General features: G+C 39.1%; 1 protein-coding gene across 1 annotated transcript; it reads right to left on the reverse strand.

Moving 5' to 3' along the window:
* Positions 1-14,395: 14,395 nt before the first annotated feature.
* LOC123841899 (olfactory receptor 11G2-like) lies at positions 14,396-15,364 on the reverse strand. The gene is given in 1 exon segment (XM_045871364.1): positions 14,396-15,364. A coding segment is annotated over 1 exon segment (969 nt).
* Positions 15,365-18,921: the final 3,557 nt, after the last annotated feature.

Genomic DNA, 18,921 nt, shown 5'->3' on the forward strand with positions numbered 1-18,921 from the left:
TGTCAAACAAAGTATAAGATACTTACAGGCAATCAGCACTTAATATAAAATTTTGACTTGGCCTGATCATCTGCCTCTACTTGGAAATATTCATATTTTAGACCAGGGCACAAAATTTCCTTTTCTGGGGGAAGGGGTGGTTTGTGAAGTTGTCTCCTACATATTGGGAAAAAAGCTAATGATTTGACTGACAAAATCCAACCCAGACCAGAACTCAATTAGATATCTTAAAGTCTTCCTCCAAGTTATTTTGGCTTTGGGGATATTTTCTGTAATAGAATATGCTAAATGACAAAGCTTCCTACACTACTGTAGGAAAATTCATGACAACCTACAATACTGAAGAGTTAGTTTTATTTTGTTTTGTTTTATTTTTTTATGGTATTATTTTTGTTTACTTTTTTTTAAATTTTATTATGTTATGTTAGTCACCATACAATACATCATTAGTTTTGTTTTTTTTTTTTTTAAGATTTTATTTATTTATTTGAGAGAGAGAGAATGAGAGAGAGCGAATACATGAGAGGGGGGAGGGTCAGAGGGAGAAGCAGACTCCCTGCCGAGCAGGGAGCCCGATGCGGGACTCGATCCCGGGACTCCAGGATCATGACCTGAGCCGAAGGCAGTCGCTTAACCAACTGAGCCACCCAGGCGCCCACATCATTAGTTTTTGATGTAGTGATCCACAATCCATTGTTTTCCTATAACACCCAGTGCTCCATGCAGTACGTACCCTCCTTAATACCCATCACCGGGCTAACCAATCCCCCCTACCCCCTCCCCTCTAAAACCCTGCTTGTTTCTCAGGTCCATAGTCTCTCTTGGTTCATCTCTCCCTCCAATTCCCCCCGCCCATTTTTCCTCTCCTTCTCCTAATGTCCTCCATGTTATTCTTTATGTTCCACAAATAAGTGAAACCATATAATTGACTTTCTCTGCTTGACTTATTTCACTTAGCATAGCTCCTCCAGTCCCATCCATGTTGATATAAAAGTTGGGTATTCATCTTTTCTGATGGCTGAGTAATATTCCATTGTGTATATGGACCACATCTTCTTGATCCATTCATCTGTTGAAGGGTATCTCAGCTCTTTCCACAGTTCGGCTATTGCGGACATTGCTGCTATGAACATTGGGGTGCATATGGCCCTTCTTTTCACTACATCTGTGTCTTTGGGGTAAACACCCAGGAGTACAATTGCTGGGTCATAGGGTAGCTCTATTTTTCAATTTTTGAGGAACCTCCACACTGTTTTCCAAAGTGGCTGTACCAACTTGCATTCCCACCAACAGTGTAAGAGGGTTCCCCTTTCTCCACAACCTCTCCAACATTTGTTGTTTCTTTCCCTGTCCATTTTTGCCATTCTAACTGGTGTAAGGTGGTATCTCAGTGTGGTTTTGATTTGGATTTCCCTGATGGCTAATGATGATGAACATTTTTTCATGTGTCTGTTAGCCATTTGTATGTCTTCTTCAGAGAAGTGTCTTCTCATCTCTTCTGCCCACTTTTTGACTTATTTGTTTTTTAGATTTTGAGTTTGAGAAGTTCTTTATAGATCTTGGATACCAGCCCTTTATCTGTAGTGTCATTTGCAGATATCTTCTCCCATTCTGTGTGTTGCCTCTTTGTTTTGTTGACTGTTTCCTTTGCTGTGCAGAAGCTTTTTATCTTGATGAAGTCCCAAAAGTTCATTTTTGCTTTTGTTTCACTAGCTTTTGGAGATGTATCTTGAAAGAAGTTGTTGTGGCCGATGACAAAGAGGTTACTGCCTATGTTCTCCTCTAGGATTTTGATGGATTCCTGTCTCACATTGAGGTCTTTCATCCACTTTGAGTTTATCTTTGTGAATGGTGTTAGAGAATGGTCGAGTTTCATTCTTCTGCATGTGGCTGTCCATTTTCCCAGCACCATTTATTGAACAGACTGTCTTTTTTCCATTGCATGTTTTTTCCTGCATTGTCAAAGATTATTTGACCATAGAGTTGAGGGTCCATATCTGGGCTCTCTATTCTGTTCCATTGGTCTGTATGTCTGTTTTTGTGCCAGTACCAAGCTGTCTTGGTGATCACAGCTTTGTAATATAGCTTGAAATCGGGCAACATGATACCCCAGCTTTGTTTTTCTTTTTCAACATCTCCTTGGCGATTTGGGGTCTTTTCTGATTCCATACAAATTTTAGGATTGTGTGTTCCAGCACTTTGAAAAATGTCATTGGGATTTTGATCAGGATGGCATTGAAGGTATAGATTGCTCTGGGTAGCATAGACATTTTAACAATGTTTATTCTTCCGATCCATGAGCATGGAATATTTTTCCATCTTTTTGTGTCTTCTTCAGTTTCTTTCATGAGTGTTCTGTAGTTCCTAGAGTATAGATCCTTTACCTCTCTGGTTAGGTTTATTCCGAGGTATCGTATGGTTTTTGGTGCTATTGTAAATGGAATCCTTTCTTTAATTTCTCTTTCTACAGTTGCCTTGTTAGTGTATAAGAAAGCAACTGATTTCTGTGCATTGGTTTTGTATCCTGCCACATTACTGAATTGCTGGATGAGTTCTAGTAATTTGGGGGTGGAGTCTTTTGGGTTTTCCACATAAAGTATCATGTCGTCTGCGAAAAGAGAGAGTTGACTTCTCCTTTGCCAATTTGAATACATTTTTTATTTCTTTTTGTTGTCTGATTGCTGTTGCTAGGCCTTCTAGTACTATGTTGAACAACAGTGGTGAGAGTGGGCACCCTTGACGTGTTCCTGATCTTAAGGGAAAGGCTCTCAGCTTTTCCCCAATGAGGATGATATTCGCTGTGGCTTTTTCATAGATGGATTTTATGAACTTGAGGAATGTTCCCTCTATCCCTATACTCTGGAGAGTTTTAATCAGGAAAGGATGCTATATTTTGTCAAATGCTTTTTCTGCATCAATTGAGAGGACCATATGGTTCTTCTCCCTCCTCTTATTAATGTGTTCTATCACACTGATTGATTTGCAAATGTTGAACCACCCTTGTATCCGGGGGATAAATCCCACTTGGTCGTGGTGGATGATCCTTTTAATGTATTGTTGGACGCTATTAGCTAGGATTTTGTTGAGGATTTTGGAATCCATATTCATCAGGGATATCGGTCTGAAATTCTCCTTTTTGATGGGGTCTTTGCCTGGTTTGGGGATTAAGGTAATGCTGGCCTCATAGAATGACTTTGGAAGTTTTCCTTCTGTTTCTGTTTTTTGAAACAGCTTCAGTAGAATAGGTATTCTTTCTTCTTTGAATGTTTGGTAGAATTCCCCAGGGAATCCATCAGGCCCTGGACTCTTGTTTTTTGGGAGGTTTTTGATCACTGCTTCAATCTCGTTACTGGTTATTGGCCTATTCAGGTTGTCAGTTTCTTCCTGTTTCAGTCTTGGCAGCTTATAGGTTTCCAGGAAGGCCTCCATTTCATCCAGATGGCTCAGTTTATTGGCATATAGTTGTTGATAATAATTTCTAATAATTGTTTCTATTTCCTTGGGGTTGGTCATGATCTCTCCCCTTTCATTCATAATTTTATTAATTTGGGTCCTTTCTCTCTTCTTTTGGATAAGTCTGGCCAGTGGTTGATCAATCTTATTAATTCTTTCAAAGAACCAACTTCTAGTTTCATTGATCTGATCTACTGTGTTTCTGATTTCTAATTCATTGATTTCTGCTCTAATTTTAACTATTTCTCTTCTAATGCGTGGCTTCGGCGTCGTTTGTTGCTTTTTCTCTAGTTCTTTAAGGTGTAGAGTTAGTTGGTGAATTCAGGATTTTTCTATTTTTTTGAGTGAGGCTTGAATGGCTATGTATTTCCCCCTTAGGACCGCCTTTGCAGTATCCCATAGGTTGTGGACCAATGTGTTTTTGTTCTCATTGATTTCCATGAATTGTTTAAGTTCTTCTTTGATTTCTTGGTTGACCCAAACATTCTTGAGTAGAGTGGTCGTTAGCTTCCAAGTGTTTGAATGTCTGCCAAATTTTTTCTTGTGATTGAGTTCCAGTTTTAGAGCATTGTGGTCTGAGAATATGCAGGGAATAATCTCTATCTTTTGGTATCAGTTGAGACCTGATTTGTGACCCAGTATATGGTCTGTTCTGGAGAAAGTTCCATGTGCGCTTGAGAAGAATGAGTATTCTGTTGTTTTAGGGTGGAATGTTCTGTAAATATCTATGAGGTCTATCTGGTCCAATGTATCATTCAAAGCTCTTGTTTCCTTGATTTTCTGCTTAGATGATCTGTCCATTGCTGAGAGTGGAGTATTGAGGTCTCCTACAATAAACGTATTATTATCACTATGACTCTTTATTTTGGTTAACAGTTGGCTTATGTAGATGGCTGCTCTCATGTTGGGGGCATAGATATTTACAATTGTTAGATCTTCTTGTTGGATAGACCCTTTAAGAATGATATAGTGTCCTTCTGTGTCTCTTATTACAGACTTTAGTTTAAAATGTAATTTGTCTGATATAAGAATTGCTACCCCAGCTTTCTTTTGAGGTCCACTGGCATGGAAGATAGATCTCCATCCCTTCACTTTAGGTTCAAAATGAGTCTCTTGTAGACAGCATATGGATGGGTCCTGTCTTTTTATCCAATCTGCAACCCTATGCCGTTTTATGGGAGCGTTTAGGCCATTCATGTTGAGAGTGATTATTGAAAGATATCAATTAATTGTCATCATGTTGCCTGTGAAGACATTGTTTTTATAGATTGTCCCTGTAAATTGCTGTTGTAGATCACTCTTGGGGTCTTTCTCCTTTTATAGAACCCCCCTTAATATTTCTTGCAGGGCCGGCTTAGTGTTCACATATCCTTTCAGCCTCTGCCGGTCATGGAAGCTCTGCATCTCTCCATCCATTCTAAATGAAAGCCTTGCCAGATAAAGTATTCTTGGCTGCATGTCCTTCTCATTTAGTACCCTGAATATGTCTTGCCAGGCCTTTCTGGCTTGCCAGGTCTCTGTGGATAGGTCTAACGTTATTCTGATGTTCCTCCCTCTGTACGTAAGGAATCTCTTCCTCCTAACTGCCCTTAAGATGGTTTCCTTGGTTCTAAGATTTGCAAGTTTTACTATTACATGCCGGGGTGTTGGCCTGTTTTCCTTGATCTTAGGAGGGGTCCTCTCTGCCTCTAGGACTTGAATGTTTGTTTCATTCCCCAGATTAGGGAAGTTCTCAGCTATGATTTGCTCAAATACATCTTCTAGCCCTCTCTCTCTCTCCACTCCCTCTGGGATTCCAATTATTCTGACATCGGAACGGCTCATGGTGTCACTTATTTCTCTGATTCTATTTTCATGGATTCTGAGTTGTTTTTCCCTGGCCTCCTCTTTTCCCTTATTACCTATTATATTGTCTTCCAGGTCGCTTATTCGTTCTTCTGCCTCAGTTACTCTAGCTGTTAGATTATCTAGATTGGATTGGATCTCATTGATAGCATTTTTAAGTTCTGCCAATTCAGCTTTTATTTCTGCCCCTAGAGACTCTATGTTGCCATTAATTGATTTCTCCATTCTAGCCATTGTCTTCACAATTGCTAGCCTGAATTCCATCTCCAACATCTTGGTTATATCTGCATCCATTTGTAAATCTGCAGCATAAGTCATAATCTTTGAGTCTTTTCTGTTTTGGGGGCTCCTCCTCCTAGTCATTCTGTTGATGGGTGTTTGAGGGAATGTATAGAGTCAAAATTATTGACCAGAACCCAAGCAAGATGCACCTGTTTTCTTGGGACCTTAGGGTTACTGGCCTTTTGTTTTCCCAGCCTGTCTTCTGTGGGAGGGGCCTGCTGTACTGTTACTGAGGCAACCCTGTTTGGTTGGAGTTGCCCTGCACAACTGTGGTGGGGGATGGGCTCAGTGGGAATCAGTCTTTGGGACTTTTGTTCTCTGGTGCCTTTCCCTGGTGGCTTTCCCCATCTCTTCTGCGAGTCAGAGCAGAAGAGACCGTTTCCAACCCTCTGCCTCAGAGCAGAGAGACCTCAGTCTGTTCTTCAGTGGGCTCTCCAGGCCACACGGTCTCCGTTTCTGTCCGTCCTGCTATTAACTGCAGCGTCCTGGGTTGTGCGCCCCTCCGCAGCGCCCCCAGTCCTGCCTCCAGGTCGGGGCCGTCTCTGCCCTTTGTGCTTCTAAAACCGCCAGCCATTCCCAGTTCACGGGTGCGCACGACTCCACCGCTTGGGGTCCTGTCCCGGGGACTGCAGTTTGCATGTGCGAGACTCCGCCCCTTGGGGTTTCCATCCCGGGGGTTGCAGTTCACTGGCCTGACCCTGGCACACTGGGTTTCCATATCGGAGGCTGCAGTTTGCGTGCGCGTGACCATTGCTCCGGGTTTCTGTCGGGCAGCTGCGGTTCACATGCGCACGACCCCACCGGTCTGGTCCTCCACCCCGGGGGCTGCCCTAAAGTCCTTTCCTGATGCTACCGGTCTGCGAGTCTGTGCCCCGTCCCCAGAGCGCGAGGCTGTCACTCACCAGCGGTGCAGGATCCCCACGGCCAGGCACCATCCCACTGACGTTTATCCTCTGATATCTGTCACAGAATCACGGCTCTCCGCTTCCTACCTCAAAACCAACTGCTTGCGATATGCTGTTTGTAGAGATCCAGATCTTCTTACATCTCAGGCTGGTTTCATGGGTGCTCAGAGTGGTCTGGTAGATATCCAGCTCAATTCCGGGGACCAGTTGAAATAGGGTCCCCTACTCCTTCGCCATCTTTCCTCCTCCCTTGAAGAGTTAGTTTTTCCTTGTCCTTGGCAGATTACTGGGACTACATCTGCCAGCGGTAACTCTACTCTTGTGTAATTATAACAGGGTTTTTACTTGCATACAACAGAAGCTGACTCTCGCTGATTAAGCATGACAATGGAAAAGATTTATTGATGGAATATCAAGAATTTCACAGAATCAATGAAAGCTGAAAAACCAGAGTTCGGGCTCAGCTTCAGACCAATGTGCAAATTATTCTGCAGAACTGGTCTGATGAAAAATCAACACCACGAGAGCCACACCTGCTGCCACGGGCCAGCAGATGCCACAGCTTCAACCACTGCCAATTCTGTGCTAGGAGTTTGTCTTTCCTGCAATAACTGCACTACCTGCTCCATTGCTATTTTTAATGTCAATATTTCAACATTGCTGCCCCCAACCCCACTTCTGCTTCTTGCATCACTAACCCCTGAATCAAAATCTGGTGTAACTGTATCTGCTTGGTGGAACCAAGAGTACGTTCCTGGGCTGTAGCTACAGGAAAGACTGGAAGAGCTAATACCTGGCAATAAGAAATCCAATTATGGGGCGCCTGGGTGGCTCAGTTGGTTAAGTGACTGCCTTCGGCTTGGGTCATGATCCTGGAGTCCCGGGATCGAGTCTCACGTCGGGCTCCCTGCTCAGCAGGGAGTCTGCCTCTCTCTCTCTGACCCTCCCCCTCTCATGCTCTCTATCTCATTCTCTCTCTCAAATAAATAAATAAAATCTTTAAAAAAAAAAAAAGAAATCCAATTATGCAAAGATAAGCTCCAAGCCTGCTAATATTGTGATTCTCCCAGCCACAAAAAAGGATTGAGATACTAGGCAGCCAAAATAAGAGAAAAATGCCAACTCTAACAACCCATTTATTTGGACTCCCTATGATATCCCTGGGCCATGTTCCCTCTAGAAGTTACACAAGGTAGGACTTAATTAAATGACCCATATGTAATAGTAGTGAAGTGGAAGCTGGATGAGAAAGGGGAAATAAACTTCCCTATGGGTAGTTGAGGGCTTATCTATCTCATGATGAGTGCTGGTAGAACATACTCTGATTCTGATAAGTTATTGCTGCATTATCTGCAATTCTGAGAAACAGAAGTTCAACTGGAGGGGGAAAAAATCACCCACCTTCTAGGAAAGACTCATTAGCTGCAGTGAAATTTAATGCTGCCCACTCACCTTTCTTAGAACTGGTGAAGAGTGGATAAGGAAGATTCTTCACTTATTCTTTTACTTTGAGCCAGAATTTTTTTTTTTTTGCCTGGGGGTAAATGGACCACAATTAGCCAAATAAATGAGATTTTTATATCTAGGTTTTCATAGTATCTGAAGAAGATATATTTTAAAATAAAATATTTTTTTGTTTTGGTCTAAATGTTATATACATAGAATTTTCAATAACCAGGCTTGCTTAGCTACATTGAGATGAATAATATTCTACTTTCTCTATATTCTTTTTAATTACACAAGTAATACATTTTACAATGAATAAATTTTCATTGTAAAAGACCAAATAGTACAAAATAATGAAAATCTTTGTATCTCCATACTTGCACACACCTGTCTCTTTAGGAATGTCTTCAGTTTGGTGGGTATACTTCTAAATATTTTTCTGTGTGTGTGTGTATATATATATATATATATATATACACACACACCTATACATAAATTCTGGATTTTGAATGGCTATGTAAATTGAATTATACATGAAAATTGCTCTATGCCTGACTGGCCCTCACACCCACCCCCCACTCTCATTTAAAAAGCACTGCCGGAGATGGAAGTTTCATCCAGCTTCTGAAGGAGCTTCTGATTATTGTTCTGGAACACATTTCAAGTGATCAGTAGCCACATGTGAGTCACGGCTATTGTGTTGTATAGTGCAGGTATACTTAGAGAAGTCTGAGGACTAAATATAAAACCTAAAAATGTTGAGGTTAAACAAATAACTGAAATGTCTTTATTTTTTCAGAATACAGTTTCTTTGCCTAGAGGGAATAAGTAGTATTATCAAATTTAGTTGTACCAAGGAATCACTAAATTCTACTCCTGAAACCAATATTACACTATATATTAACTGACTAGAATTTAAATAAAAATTTGAAGAAAAAAAAGAAATGTGACCAGTTCTAATTGAGAAGTGTGATAAGGTAAAATTACATACTGATTTTGAAGACTTAATATAATAAAAGAATGTAAATATCTCATTAACAATGTTTATGTTGAGTACATGTTGAAATGATACTATTTTGGATCAACTGAGTCAAATAAAATATTTTACTAAAAGTAATTTCACGTATTTCTTTTTACCATTATTAATGTGGCTAGTAGAATATTTAAAATTATATATGTGGCTCACATTTGTGGCTCACATTATATCTTATTAGGTTAGACTGATTTAGACTGATCTCAAAGAATCTAATAGCTTTAAATACCATTAATATGTTTATAATTCTCAGGTTTTTATCTCCACTCTCAACCTCATTTCATACCTCCAGAATTGCATATCCAATGGTCTACCTGAACCTCCACTTGGACATTTATTCATCAATTTTTAAGTGTACATTCCTATCTTTTATTTCAGTGGACCAATATTAGCACTTGTATTGACACAGGATGAGAAATTCTGGCTAATGTGTATAATTCAAATGCAGGTTAGTCTTACTCTGTTATGAGACAATAAAGTAGAGTCCCCTGGTATATTTAATAACTACATATTTTTTTTTATATTTTAATTCCTTCTAGGCTTCCATATGGAAATAACTGCCTTTGCTGAAAACTTGGGTATTACTAAGCAAATCTAACTTTGTCTATGAGATCAATTTAAATATGAGACACATACTTTAAAAATTATGAGAGATTTCCATCTTTTAACAAAAAAGGCAGTGGACAGTAATTAATGTTAGCTCTTTTTTGAGATAAGTTATAAAGCCTGTCATTTCTACCTTCTTAATGCCAATAAAGGTCATTTGTGTTCCAAGGACATATTTTTCAGGATTATCAAAGTACTACACTGGCTTGTCCTTCCCCCAGGTAATGTCTTTCTTCTTATCACATCCATGTAAGAGAATAATGTGGTCTGACACATCTTCAATTCATACATTTGGGGATTCAAATCAATCTTGAGCCTGTCGTACTTTTCAATTGTATATCTCCAGGTATTCTTTTGAACCAAAATCCTCTTGCCTTTCTTAATGCAACTATCTTATTTTATTTTATTATAATTAACACATAATGTATTATTTGTTTCAGGGGTACAGGTCTGTGATTCATCAGTCTCACACAACTCACAGTGCTCACCACAGTACATACCCTCCCCAGTGTCCATCACACAGCCACCCTATCCTTCCCATCCCCCTCCACTCCAGCAACCCTCAGTTTGTTTCCTGAGATTAAGAGTCTCTTATTGTCTCCCTCTCTGGTTTTGTCTTATTTGATTTTTCCTTCCCTTCCCTTATAATCCTCTGCCTTGTTTCTCAAATTCCTCATATCAGTGAGATCATATGATACTTGTCTTTCTCTGATTGACTTATTTTGCTTAGCATAATACCCTCTAGTTCCATCCACATCTTGCAAATGGCAAGATTTCATTTTTTGATGGCTTAATGCAACTATTTTAATTTAGTTCTCTAATTATGCTTATTAGAATGTTCCCACACTCAATTGTCTAGCTTTTTAACTCACCTAAAATATGAAATAGCCAAAACAGAACCACTTTACTTCATTTGGGGCTTTTCTCAAAATTCAGATTAAAAGAAGTCTTCCCAGACTATACTATTTAAAAGAGAGCACCCCCCCCCACTCCCATTATTATCTGTTCCCTTCACCTGCTTTATTTTTCTTCAAAGTATTTAAAACCACAGAACTATATTCTATTCTAGGGGCACCTGGCTGGCTCAGTCAGTGGAGCATGTGACTCTTGACCTTAGGGTCATGAGTTCGAGACCCACGTTGGGTGCTGAGATTACTTAAATAAATTAATTAAAAGAAATATATTATTTCTATACACTTCTTTTCCTATATCTTTATTTCTGGCTCCTTGTACTAGAACATGAACTTCATGACAGCTAGATATCATTACTATACCCTCAATGCCAAGAGAAATGCCTACCACACAGGAGGAGCTCAATAAACATTTGTTGAATGGGCTTGTTAATGAAATAAACAATTATTCGAGTTTCTACTATAGAAGAAGCCATTCTGGAACAGTGAAAAGATAGTATAACTTATATTCCCTGCCTTCAGGAAATTTACAATATAACTGGTAGGAAAGTAAAAAAAAAAAAAAAACACAAATAATGCCGCAACAAATACACAAAAGGCAGTCCAATTATGAGTAAATATCTGGCAAACCTCAAAAATGCTATGAATTTAGAAAAGGATATTATGATGAGCTATAATGGGTAAGAAAATTTTCAAGGACAGCATGACTAGTGTCTAAAAATGGGCAAGTTATTAGTAAAACAATTTTAAGCTCAAATTGTAAAACTAAGACTGTACTACCTTAATTAGGGAAATTGAGTCAACAGGAGTAATGGGACATATATTTAATAAGGTTCTAGTTTGAAGACATTGAGAGGAACTTTGAATTACATACAAACTAAAGAATTTGGACATGACTAATCACATGCAACTTTTGCTAGCATAATCTTGTCTAACTGCTGATCCTTTCTCTCTAGGGTGACACCTCCCATAGGTGGCTGCTCAAATCACAGTCTTCAGACTTTTCAGAAGTCCTTTCACATTGGTATTGTTCTCTTCTTTGGTGCCACTTGGTTTTTTTTCTTGTTCTCAAGTGTCTTATCTTCTCCAACTCACCATGCATTAAGATCATTATAACAGGATAAAGATTTGCCACTTTTTACAGTCATCTGTTATTACTATTCCTGTTTTCTATGCATTCCACCGGTCTGAGGGCTCATTATTCCACATTTGACTTTAATTTTCTTGGGTTCTTTTCTCGTTTTGAGTTCTTGTGCTGATTTTAAGGCCAGGTTTTCTTTTTGGTGACCTATGCTAATGGCTGCTTTTGGGTGTTTTGAAACTGCCAAGAAAATGGTTTTTCAAACTTTTTTGACCGCAACCCACAGAAATAAATTCATCCGACATTGTGCTCAGTACACACATTCATATACAACTGAAACAGAAGCTTCTTAGAACAATACCACCCTTATCACAAATAATGCATTTCTATCCTATCTTATCCCATTCCATTTCTAGGGACACATTTCATAAAGCCTCAAAATGAATGACTGGTGGGATGATTCATTGCCTCTAGATAGGCTGACAGTATCCGTGGTCTTTGTGATTCAACGGACTCCTCTCTAATCAACAGACTGAAAATGATTATTTATATATTCCTTGCAGGAAGATGGTTAAATTAGTTAGTGATGCCATTTGGAAAACTGTTCACAGAAAACTAGGACTCAAAACAGTTTTTTCTCTTTAGTCTTTTCTCTTCAAATGTTTTCCTTGCCATTTAACTCATAAGTGCCCTTTTATGGTCAAATGCTAGCTCAATATTATTATGATCATCATCAGAAAAGCTCATTATATTCAAATTTAGTTGTAAGTTGTTTACAAAAATATCATTCATTATAATCAACAAAAATTGATTTCAAGTGCTTAGTCAACAAACAGCTCTGTCTTATTAGTCTCTAGTCAGATTTATAAATGTAGTAGCTTCTGGAAAATTTGTGTGCTTTTCTTCCTTAGCTCTTTTATACTTGTCAAAGTTCAATGTTTTCAGTTGTTGGGTTTCATTAAGTCTAAGATGATTAGAGAAACTCTCCGGATCCCTCTTATGGCAGGGACTGCTGTTGCATACCCAAAGTGCATCCACCTTTTCCTTAGCACAAGAAACCTGATTTGTTCAGAGTAGCAATGAGTCCAGCTAAAAACATTCACTTCTTTAGCTTCCTTGCAGCTAGTTTGGCCATGTGACATAGTTCTAGCCAATGAGACACAAACTGGGGGTTTCTGAGGAGGCTTTTGCTTTCTTGGAACTTGGAAGAGCAGTTTCAAATTCCTCCAACCTGGAATGGGGAAACGCCTGGACGTTTAGCAGCCATCTTGTAACCACGAGTAACAAATGAGGATCTATAAGCACAGATCCAACACAGAGCAGTATATAAATATAAATATGTGTGTGTATAATATTTGTTTGAAACATTATTTTTTAGAGTAGTTGTTTTAGGCTCACAGCACTTGCTCATATGCCCCCTAACTCCACACATGCATTACCTCTCCAATTATCAACATCCCCCACCAAAGTGGTTCATTTGTTATAACTGATGAACCTACATTGACATATAATCATCACCCAGAGTCCACAGTTTACATTAGGGTTAACTCTTGGTGTTGTACATTCTATGGGTTTGAACAAATTTATAATGACATGTATCCACCAAACAAAACAAAAAAATAATTTAGGATTTATCCCCCAAATCTGTGAAAGTAGAGAGGAGATAAACACTGATGGACTGATGGAAAGGAGGTTTAAGTTATGCCTTTACAGGTATGGAGTGCTAGGACCTGGACAAAAATGATCAGTGAAGATGACAAAGGATCACAGGGAAGATGCCACCAAATTTAATGACATTAGGATTGGGTAGGAGATGAGGAATTGTAAATGTTAAGATTTTAGGTTCAGGTTGTAGATGAGGGGAGCCATTGGTAAATAAGTACAGCTAGAGCTAATTTAAAAGGAGTTTATCAAATTCAGGATCAGACATTTGAAGTATATTTTCATGAAAAAATATCCAGCAGGAGGTTGCAGATATTTGACTAGGATTGAAGTATGGCCAGTATTGCCATTATCCCAGAAGAAAGTTATAGCACAAGGTATCCTCATGAGGTGCAATACTGTAAGTTAAATGACTACTCCAGAAAATAAGAAATTAGAGAATAAAAATTACCTCTGGGTAATGTTTATCCAGAATTTTACACAGAACTATGAATGTAAGTGAACCTTAGACCTGGATGGTAGTGATCTCACAAAGTCTATAGCTCTTTGGCTTATGTGGAGTGTTAAGTAACTTTCATGTGTCTGCATATGGAGGATTAGACCTACCTCCTAAAGTGAAAGCATTGGCAAAATGTGAGAGTCAATCAAGTCAATATAACCTTACTAAGTACCCTAGTTGGTGTCCACAACTATACTTGGAATTATGGAATATACCAAAGCAGTGCTTTAAAACTGTCCCTGATGTTGAGGGTTTTGTTTTTTTTTAATCTGGTTAACTATGTGTGATTGTTTAATCATGCATGTGTTTGCAACACATTCAACATTTGCTATGCTCTAAAAACAAACAAACAAACAAACTGGCTCTGATGAAAGCAGAATTTGGAAATCTTGAAATGTAGTATGTAATGAAAACCAAAAGAGAAACTAGAAACTGAGTCATAGAGAAATACAGGAAAATCTTATTAAGTTGTATTTCAAAATAAAGTGTATCTAAAGTACAGACATATCTGGAACATAACAGCAACAACTTCCTAAGATTTAAATCATGAGTGTGATGAATTTTTAAAAATCATCTTCCCAATATATGAAATATATGAAAATAAAGTCAAATGAAGAGAAAAAAGCATAATCTCATTTGTTCCTAAATCATTAATGATGCAGTATATGAAATTCAACTTTTGAATCCCTTAGAGATTTCCCGCAATAACACATTCAGAATTTTCTTCAGAACCTCCTTCATATCTTTGTTCCTGAAGTTGTAAATCAGGGGATTAAAGAATGGGGTTGCCAAAGCATAGAACAAGGTCACAAATTTCTGCATCCCAAGATAGTGCCCAGAACCTGGGCTAACATACATCACCGTGACTGAGCCATAGAACAGACACACCACAGCAAGGTGGGAGGCACAAGTAGAGAAAGCCTTATGCCTTCCTGAGCCTGGGGCCACTTGCAGCACCACACTCAGGACACAGAAGTAAGTGCCAAGGATGTACAGGAAGGTGAGAAAGATGACGAGAGAGCTAATGATACCACAGATCAGAGTAATTCCAGATACTGAAGCCCAGGACAATGCCAGCAAAGGTGCAAGATCACAGAGAAAATGGTCAATGGTGCCTGGACCCCAGAAAGGCACCTGAGATATTAGAGTCAAAGGAGTCAGTAAACAGAGAAAGCCCCCTGCCCAGCAGAAGACCACTAACCAAGCACATAAGCAGTGGGTCATTATGGTGGGATACTGCAAAGGTCTACAAATGGCAAGAAATCAATCAAAAGACATCACTGAGAGAAATAAGGCCTCAGCGGCACACATGGAGAAGAAGAAGTAGAACTGGAGCAGGTAGCCAGCATAGGAGATGCTCTTGGTCTGGGAGATGATGTCGGCCAACATTTTGGGCACATCAGAACTGACATAGCAGATCTCCAGGAAAGAGAAGTTGGCCAGGAGGACGTACATGGGTGTGTGGAGTTTCTGGCTTGACCACATGGCACAGATGATGGATGTGTTCCCCATGAGAGTCAGAAGGTAGATGAGGGAAAAGATGACAAAGAGGAGGACCTGGATGTCTCTGCGACAGGGAAATTCCAAGAGGATGAACTCACTCACAGACCCAGAGATATTAGTAGTCTCCAAGGTCCTCATTAGTCTGACCTGTGGAAGTGACAGAGACAGTAAGAAACACAAAAATATTTACACTATTTTTCTTCTTCCTGGTAAAGAGATATATGTTTATTTTCCTCAATTCAGGCTTGTGATATTACTATTTTCCCTTTGGAAGCATGAGTTGTTCTTTCTTCATCTCCTTCCTCCCTTATTTATTCAATAAACATTTATTATTTTGCACATATTATTGCCAAGCACTCTTCTAGGAGATAGGAGAAAGACGATAAATAAAAATGTAGAGTACCTGCTCTTTGGAGCTGATGTCAAATACCTTTTGTTCAAAACAACTTCAAACAATACATTCGGGGCTCCAAAATTTCTACATAAAGGGAGTTTAGGAGCTTAAATCTGATTGGAAGAGAGCTAAGGAGATTTACCTTGGACCCTCACCTGCATAGAAAGGAAACTGTTTTTACTTAGATTGTATATTTATTGTGGCAACTTCATGGAGAGCTGATACAGAATTTGGAGTGATGTTAGCATCCCTCCACCTATATCATGGTGCTGCTGCTGACACAGTAACAACAGCATATGACAAATCAAAACAAAATATTTTCTTGTCAGGGTGCCTGGGTGGCTCAGTCGTTAAGCGTCTGCCTTCGGCTCAGGTCATGAGCCCCAGGTCCTGGGATCGAGCCCTGTATCGGGCTCCCTGATCCGCGGGAAGCCTGCTTCTCCCTCTCCCACTCCCAATGCTTGTGTTCCCTCTCTTGCTGTGTCTCTCTCTGTCAAATAAATAAAATCTTTAAAAAAAATAGAAAAAAAATATTTTCTTGTCCTATAAGACAAGGTTATACTCAGTTGGAAAAAGTAAGGAAAGGCTTTTGAAAAGAGAGATGAACCTTAGCAAAAGGGCAGTGATGAAGGCAGAACATTAATAGCATATAATAATAATAATGTGAAAAGATTTGGATACAAGGCTTATGTTTAGAAAAAAGTCCAAAAGAGTGGAAATTAGAGTACTTGTAAAGGAATGGCAAGATAAAAATTTCAAAGGTGGGGCCATGTGGCAGACTGCCAGTCTAGTTCAGGCTTAATTTACTAATCAGTGGAAAACAACTGGCACTAGTCTAGTAGAAGACTAAAAGAATCAAAGGTTTATGGAAGCTACATTTGTAAGACAATTTCTCAGAGTGTAATGAATTTAGCAGGGAACTGTTAGAAAGCTATTTCAATAGTCCAAGGAAAAAGCATGAAGAAACTGACCTAGGGTAATGTATAAGCAAAGAGATACCAGGAATGGATTCAAGAGATGTGCAAAGGTAGAAACCTAACCTCCTGGTCTTTAAAATCAGCAGAGGCAATTAAATGCTGCTCAAGAAGCCAAGAAGACACAGAAAAGAGAGATTGCACATTCAATTTGCCACAGTCATACTCCAGCTCTCTTCTGATTGTCCTTGAGTATTATATTTCATTAAATTAGCTTCCATTTACAAAGTTTTCCCCTCCTACAAGCCACACACAATAGGTGTTAATTTGCTTTGTTGTCACCTGTGTGAAAGAGAATGGTAAACAAGAGAGTCATCTAAATTATTGCCAAGGTGTTAAAGAAAACTTTTCCCATTTTCCTATCAGCTAAGAACACAGTTCTTTTGAAGATGACCTGCAAAGACAAGATAATTTGACAAAAACATTTCCTTAATCCCATGTCTAATATGGTTTATATAATAGAAATGGTAATTGAAAAAGAAAATAATCATGAAATTTTTTGCTCCTTTTCCTATCAATATATAAAACAAAATGGACATTGAGACATAGGAAAGAAGTCATTGTTGCATGTACCCAGACCTACTTATCCCAGTGCAGCCCAGGAGTTAGAGGTGTCAGTCAACTCCTTGGTAGAACACTTTTTGGTTCCTTTCTTTACCAAGACCCCTTTCAGGTTTTACTCAGAGAATAGAGCAAGGCACAAATCTCTCCATTCCCCATTACTTATCCCTTCCAGACTCTGAAGCCTATCTCCAGAAACCTCAACCCCAGGAGCAATGGAGGCAATTAATGTGCATCATACAGACCGGGGCATGTTTCATCTTCAATGATTATCATATTGGAGATGAAAGCTACATGAATGTGCACACACTCATATGTGCAGTCCCCCCCCACACACACGCATGCATGCACATACACATACATATTCTAAACTACCACAGTATTATTCCCTCCAGAGTTCCCGCTCCTAAACTTAATAAATTACTTCTTAGCTAACAAAATTTTTTGACATGAGATGCACCATTACTCTCAAGCTTTGTTAGACCTAGAGTCTCTCATTCCTGTTGTCCAAATGGCAGTTTAAAGATCTTGTCCACTATATCCAGAATGAGCCTATTCCTAAACATCCACAGAGCTACCAATCTCTGTTCTTTTCAAACTCCTTAATTCCACATGTAGATCAAATAGAATAGATGTTGGCCAACTAAGAAGTTAAAACACTGATTGTATGATGGAGACAAATTCATTTCCTCTTCTTCAAGTCAAGGATACATTTTTTCTAAGCCTTCCTTGTACATAGATATGCTCATGTAACTGTGTCCTAGTCAGCAGAGTGTAATTAAAACTGATGAGCAACACTTTAAGCTTTACCCAGGCATGGTCCTTGATGATCTCTGTTATAATTAAGCATGTTGACCTAGGAAGCTGAGTTTTGAAAATGATGAAGCCAAGGATGGAAAACAGCCTGAGTTCCAGAGTCATCATTCGAAAAACAATTGCCTGTCAATCAGGAACACCCATTTGGACTTCAAGTAAGCAGTAAACACCTTTAATATTTGATCCACCAAAAAAAGAAGGTTGTTTGGAAAATAATAATGTGATTAATTGAATCAAATATTTACCTTTTGATAAACATATGAAGAAAACAATCTGTGGGTGACTATATTAAAATGTATATATTTGTGGGCTTATTCCCTTCAATTTTCTAATTCTAAAATAGCACAGAGGGGTGCCTGGATGGCTCAGATGGTTAAGCTTCTGCGTTCAGCTCAGGTCGTGATCCCAAGGTCCTGGATCAAGCCCCACATCGGGCTCCTAGCTCAGCAGGGAGCCTGCTTCTCCCTCTCCCTCTGCCTCTCCCCCTGCTCATGCTCTCTCTCTCTCCCTCTCTCTCTGTATCTCTAATGAATAAATAAAATCTTTTTTAAAAAATGCTTTAAAATAGCACAGAAAAATTAAAAAACAATGTTTATGAAGGGCAAATTCTGCGAAATAAAAATTTTGAGTCGTAGAGTGAGTGCATTTTAAATTTAGGTCAATGCGGCCACATTTCCCTCCAAAGACATTTCAGAGCTTTCTTCATCACTGTTACTTTTCTCTCTATCCTGAGCAGTAAGGCCCAGCTTTTCATACTGTGCTGCTGGTCTAGTTCTGCAAACTAGATATGTAGCAACACTATTTATGCCTCCATTATGATGATGTATGTCAGTGTCAATTGAAAGAACATGGAATATATCCTTAAGTTAAGACTCTTCATCTAAGTTGACCCAATGTCTACCCTTCAAACCTGCAATCTACATCCCCAAGAACACAAAGCTAATGACCAC

Source organism: Mirounga angustirostris, unplaced genomic scaffold (assembly GCF_029215605.1).
Source record: "Mirounga angustirostris isolate CCGP_5_RB_7025 unplaced genomic scaffold, mMirAng1.0.hap1 SCAF_9, whole genome shotgun sequence".
Taxonomy (NCBI): domain Eukaryota; kingdom Metazoa; phylum Chordata; class Mammalia; order Carnivora; family Phocidae; genus Mirounga; species Mirounga angustirostris.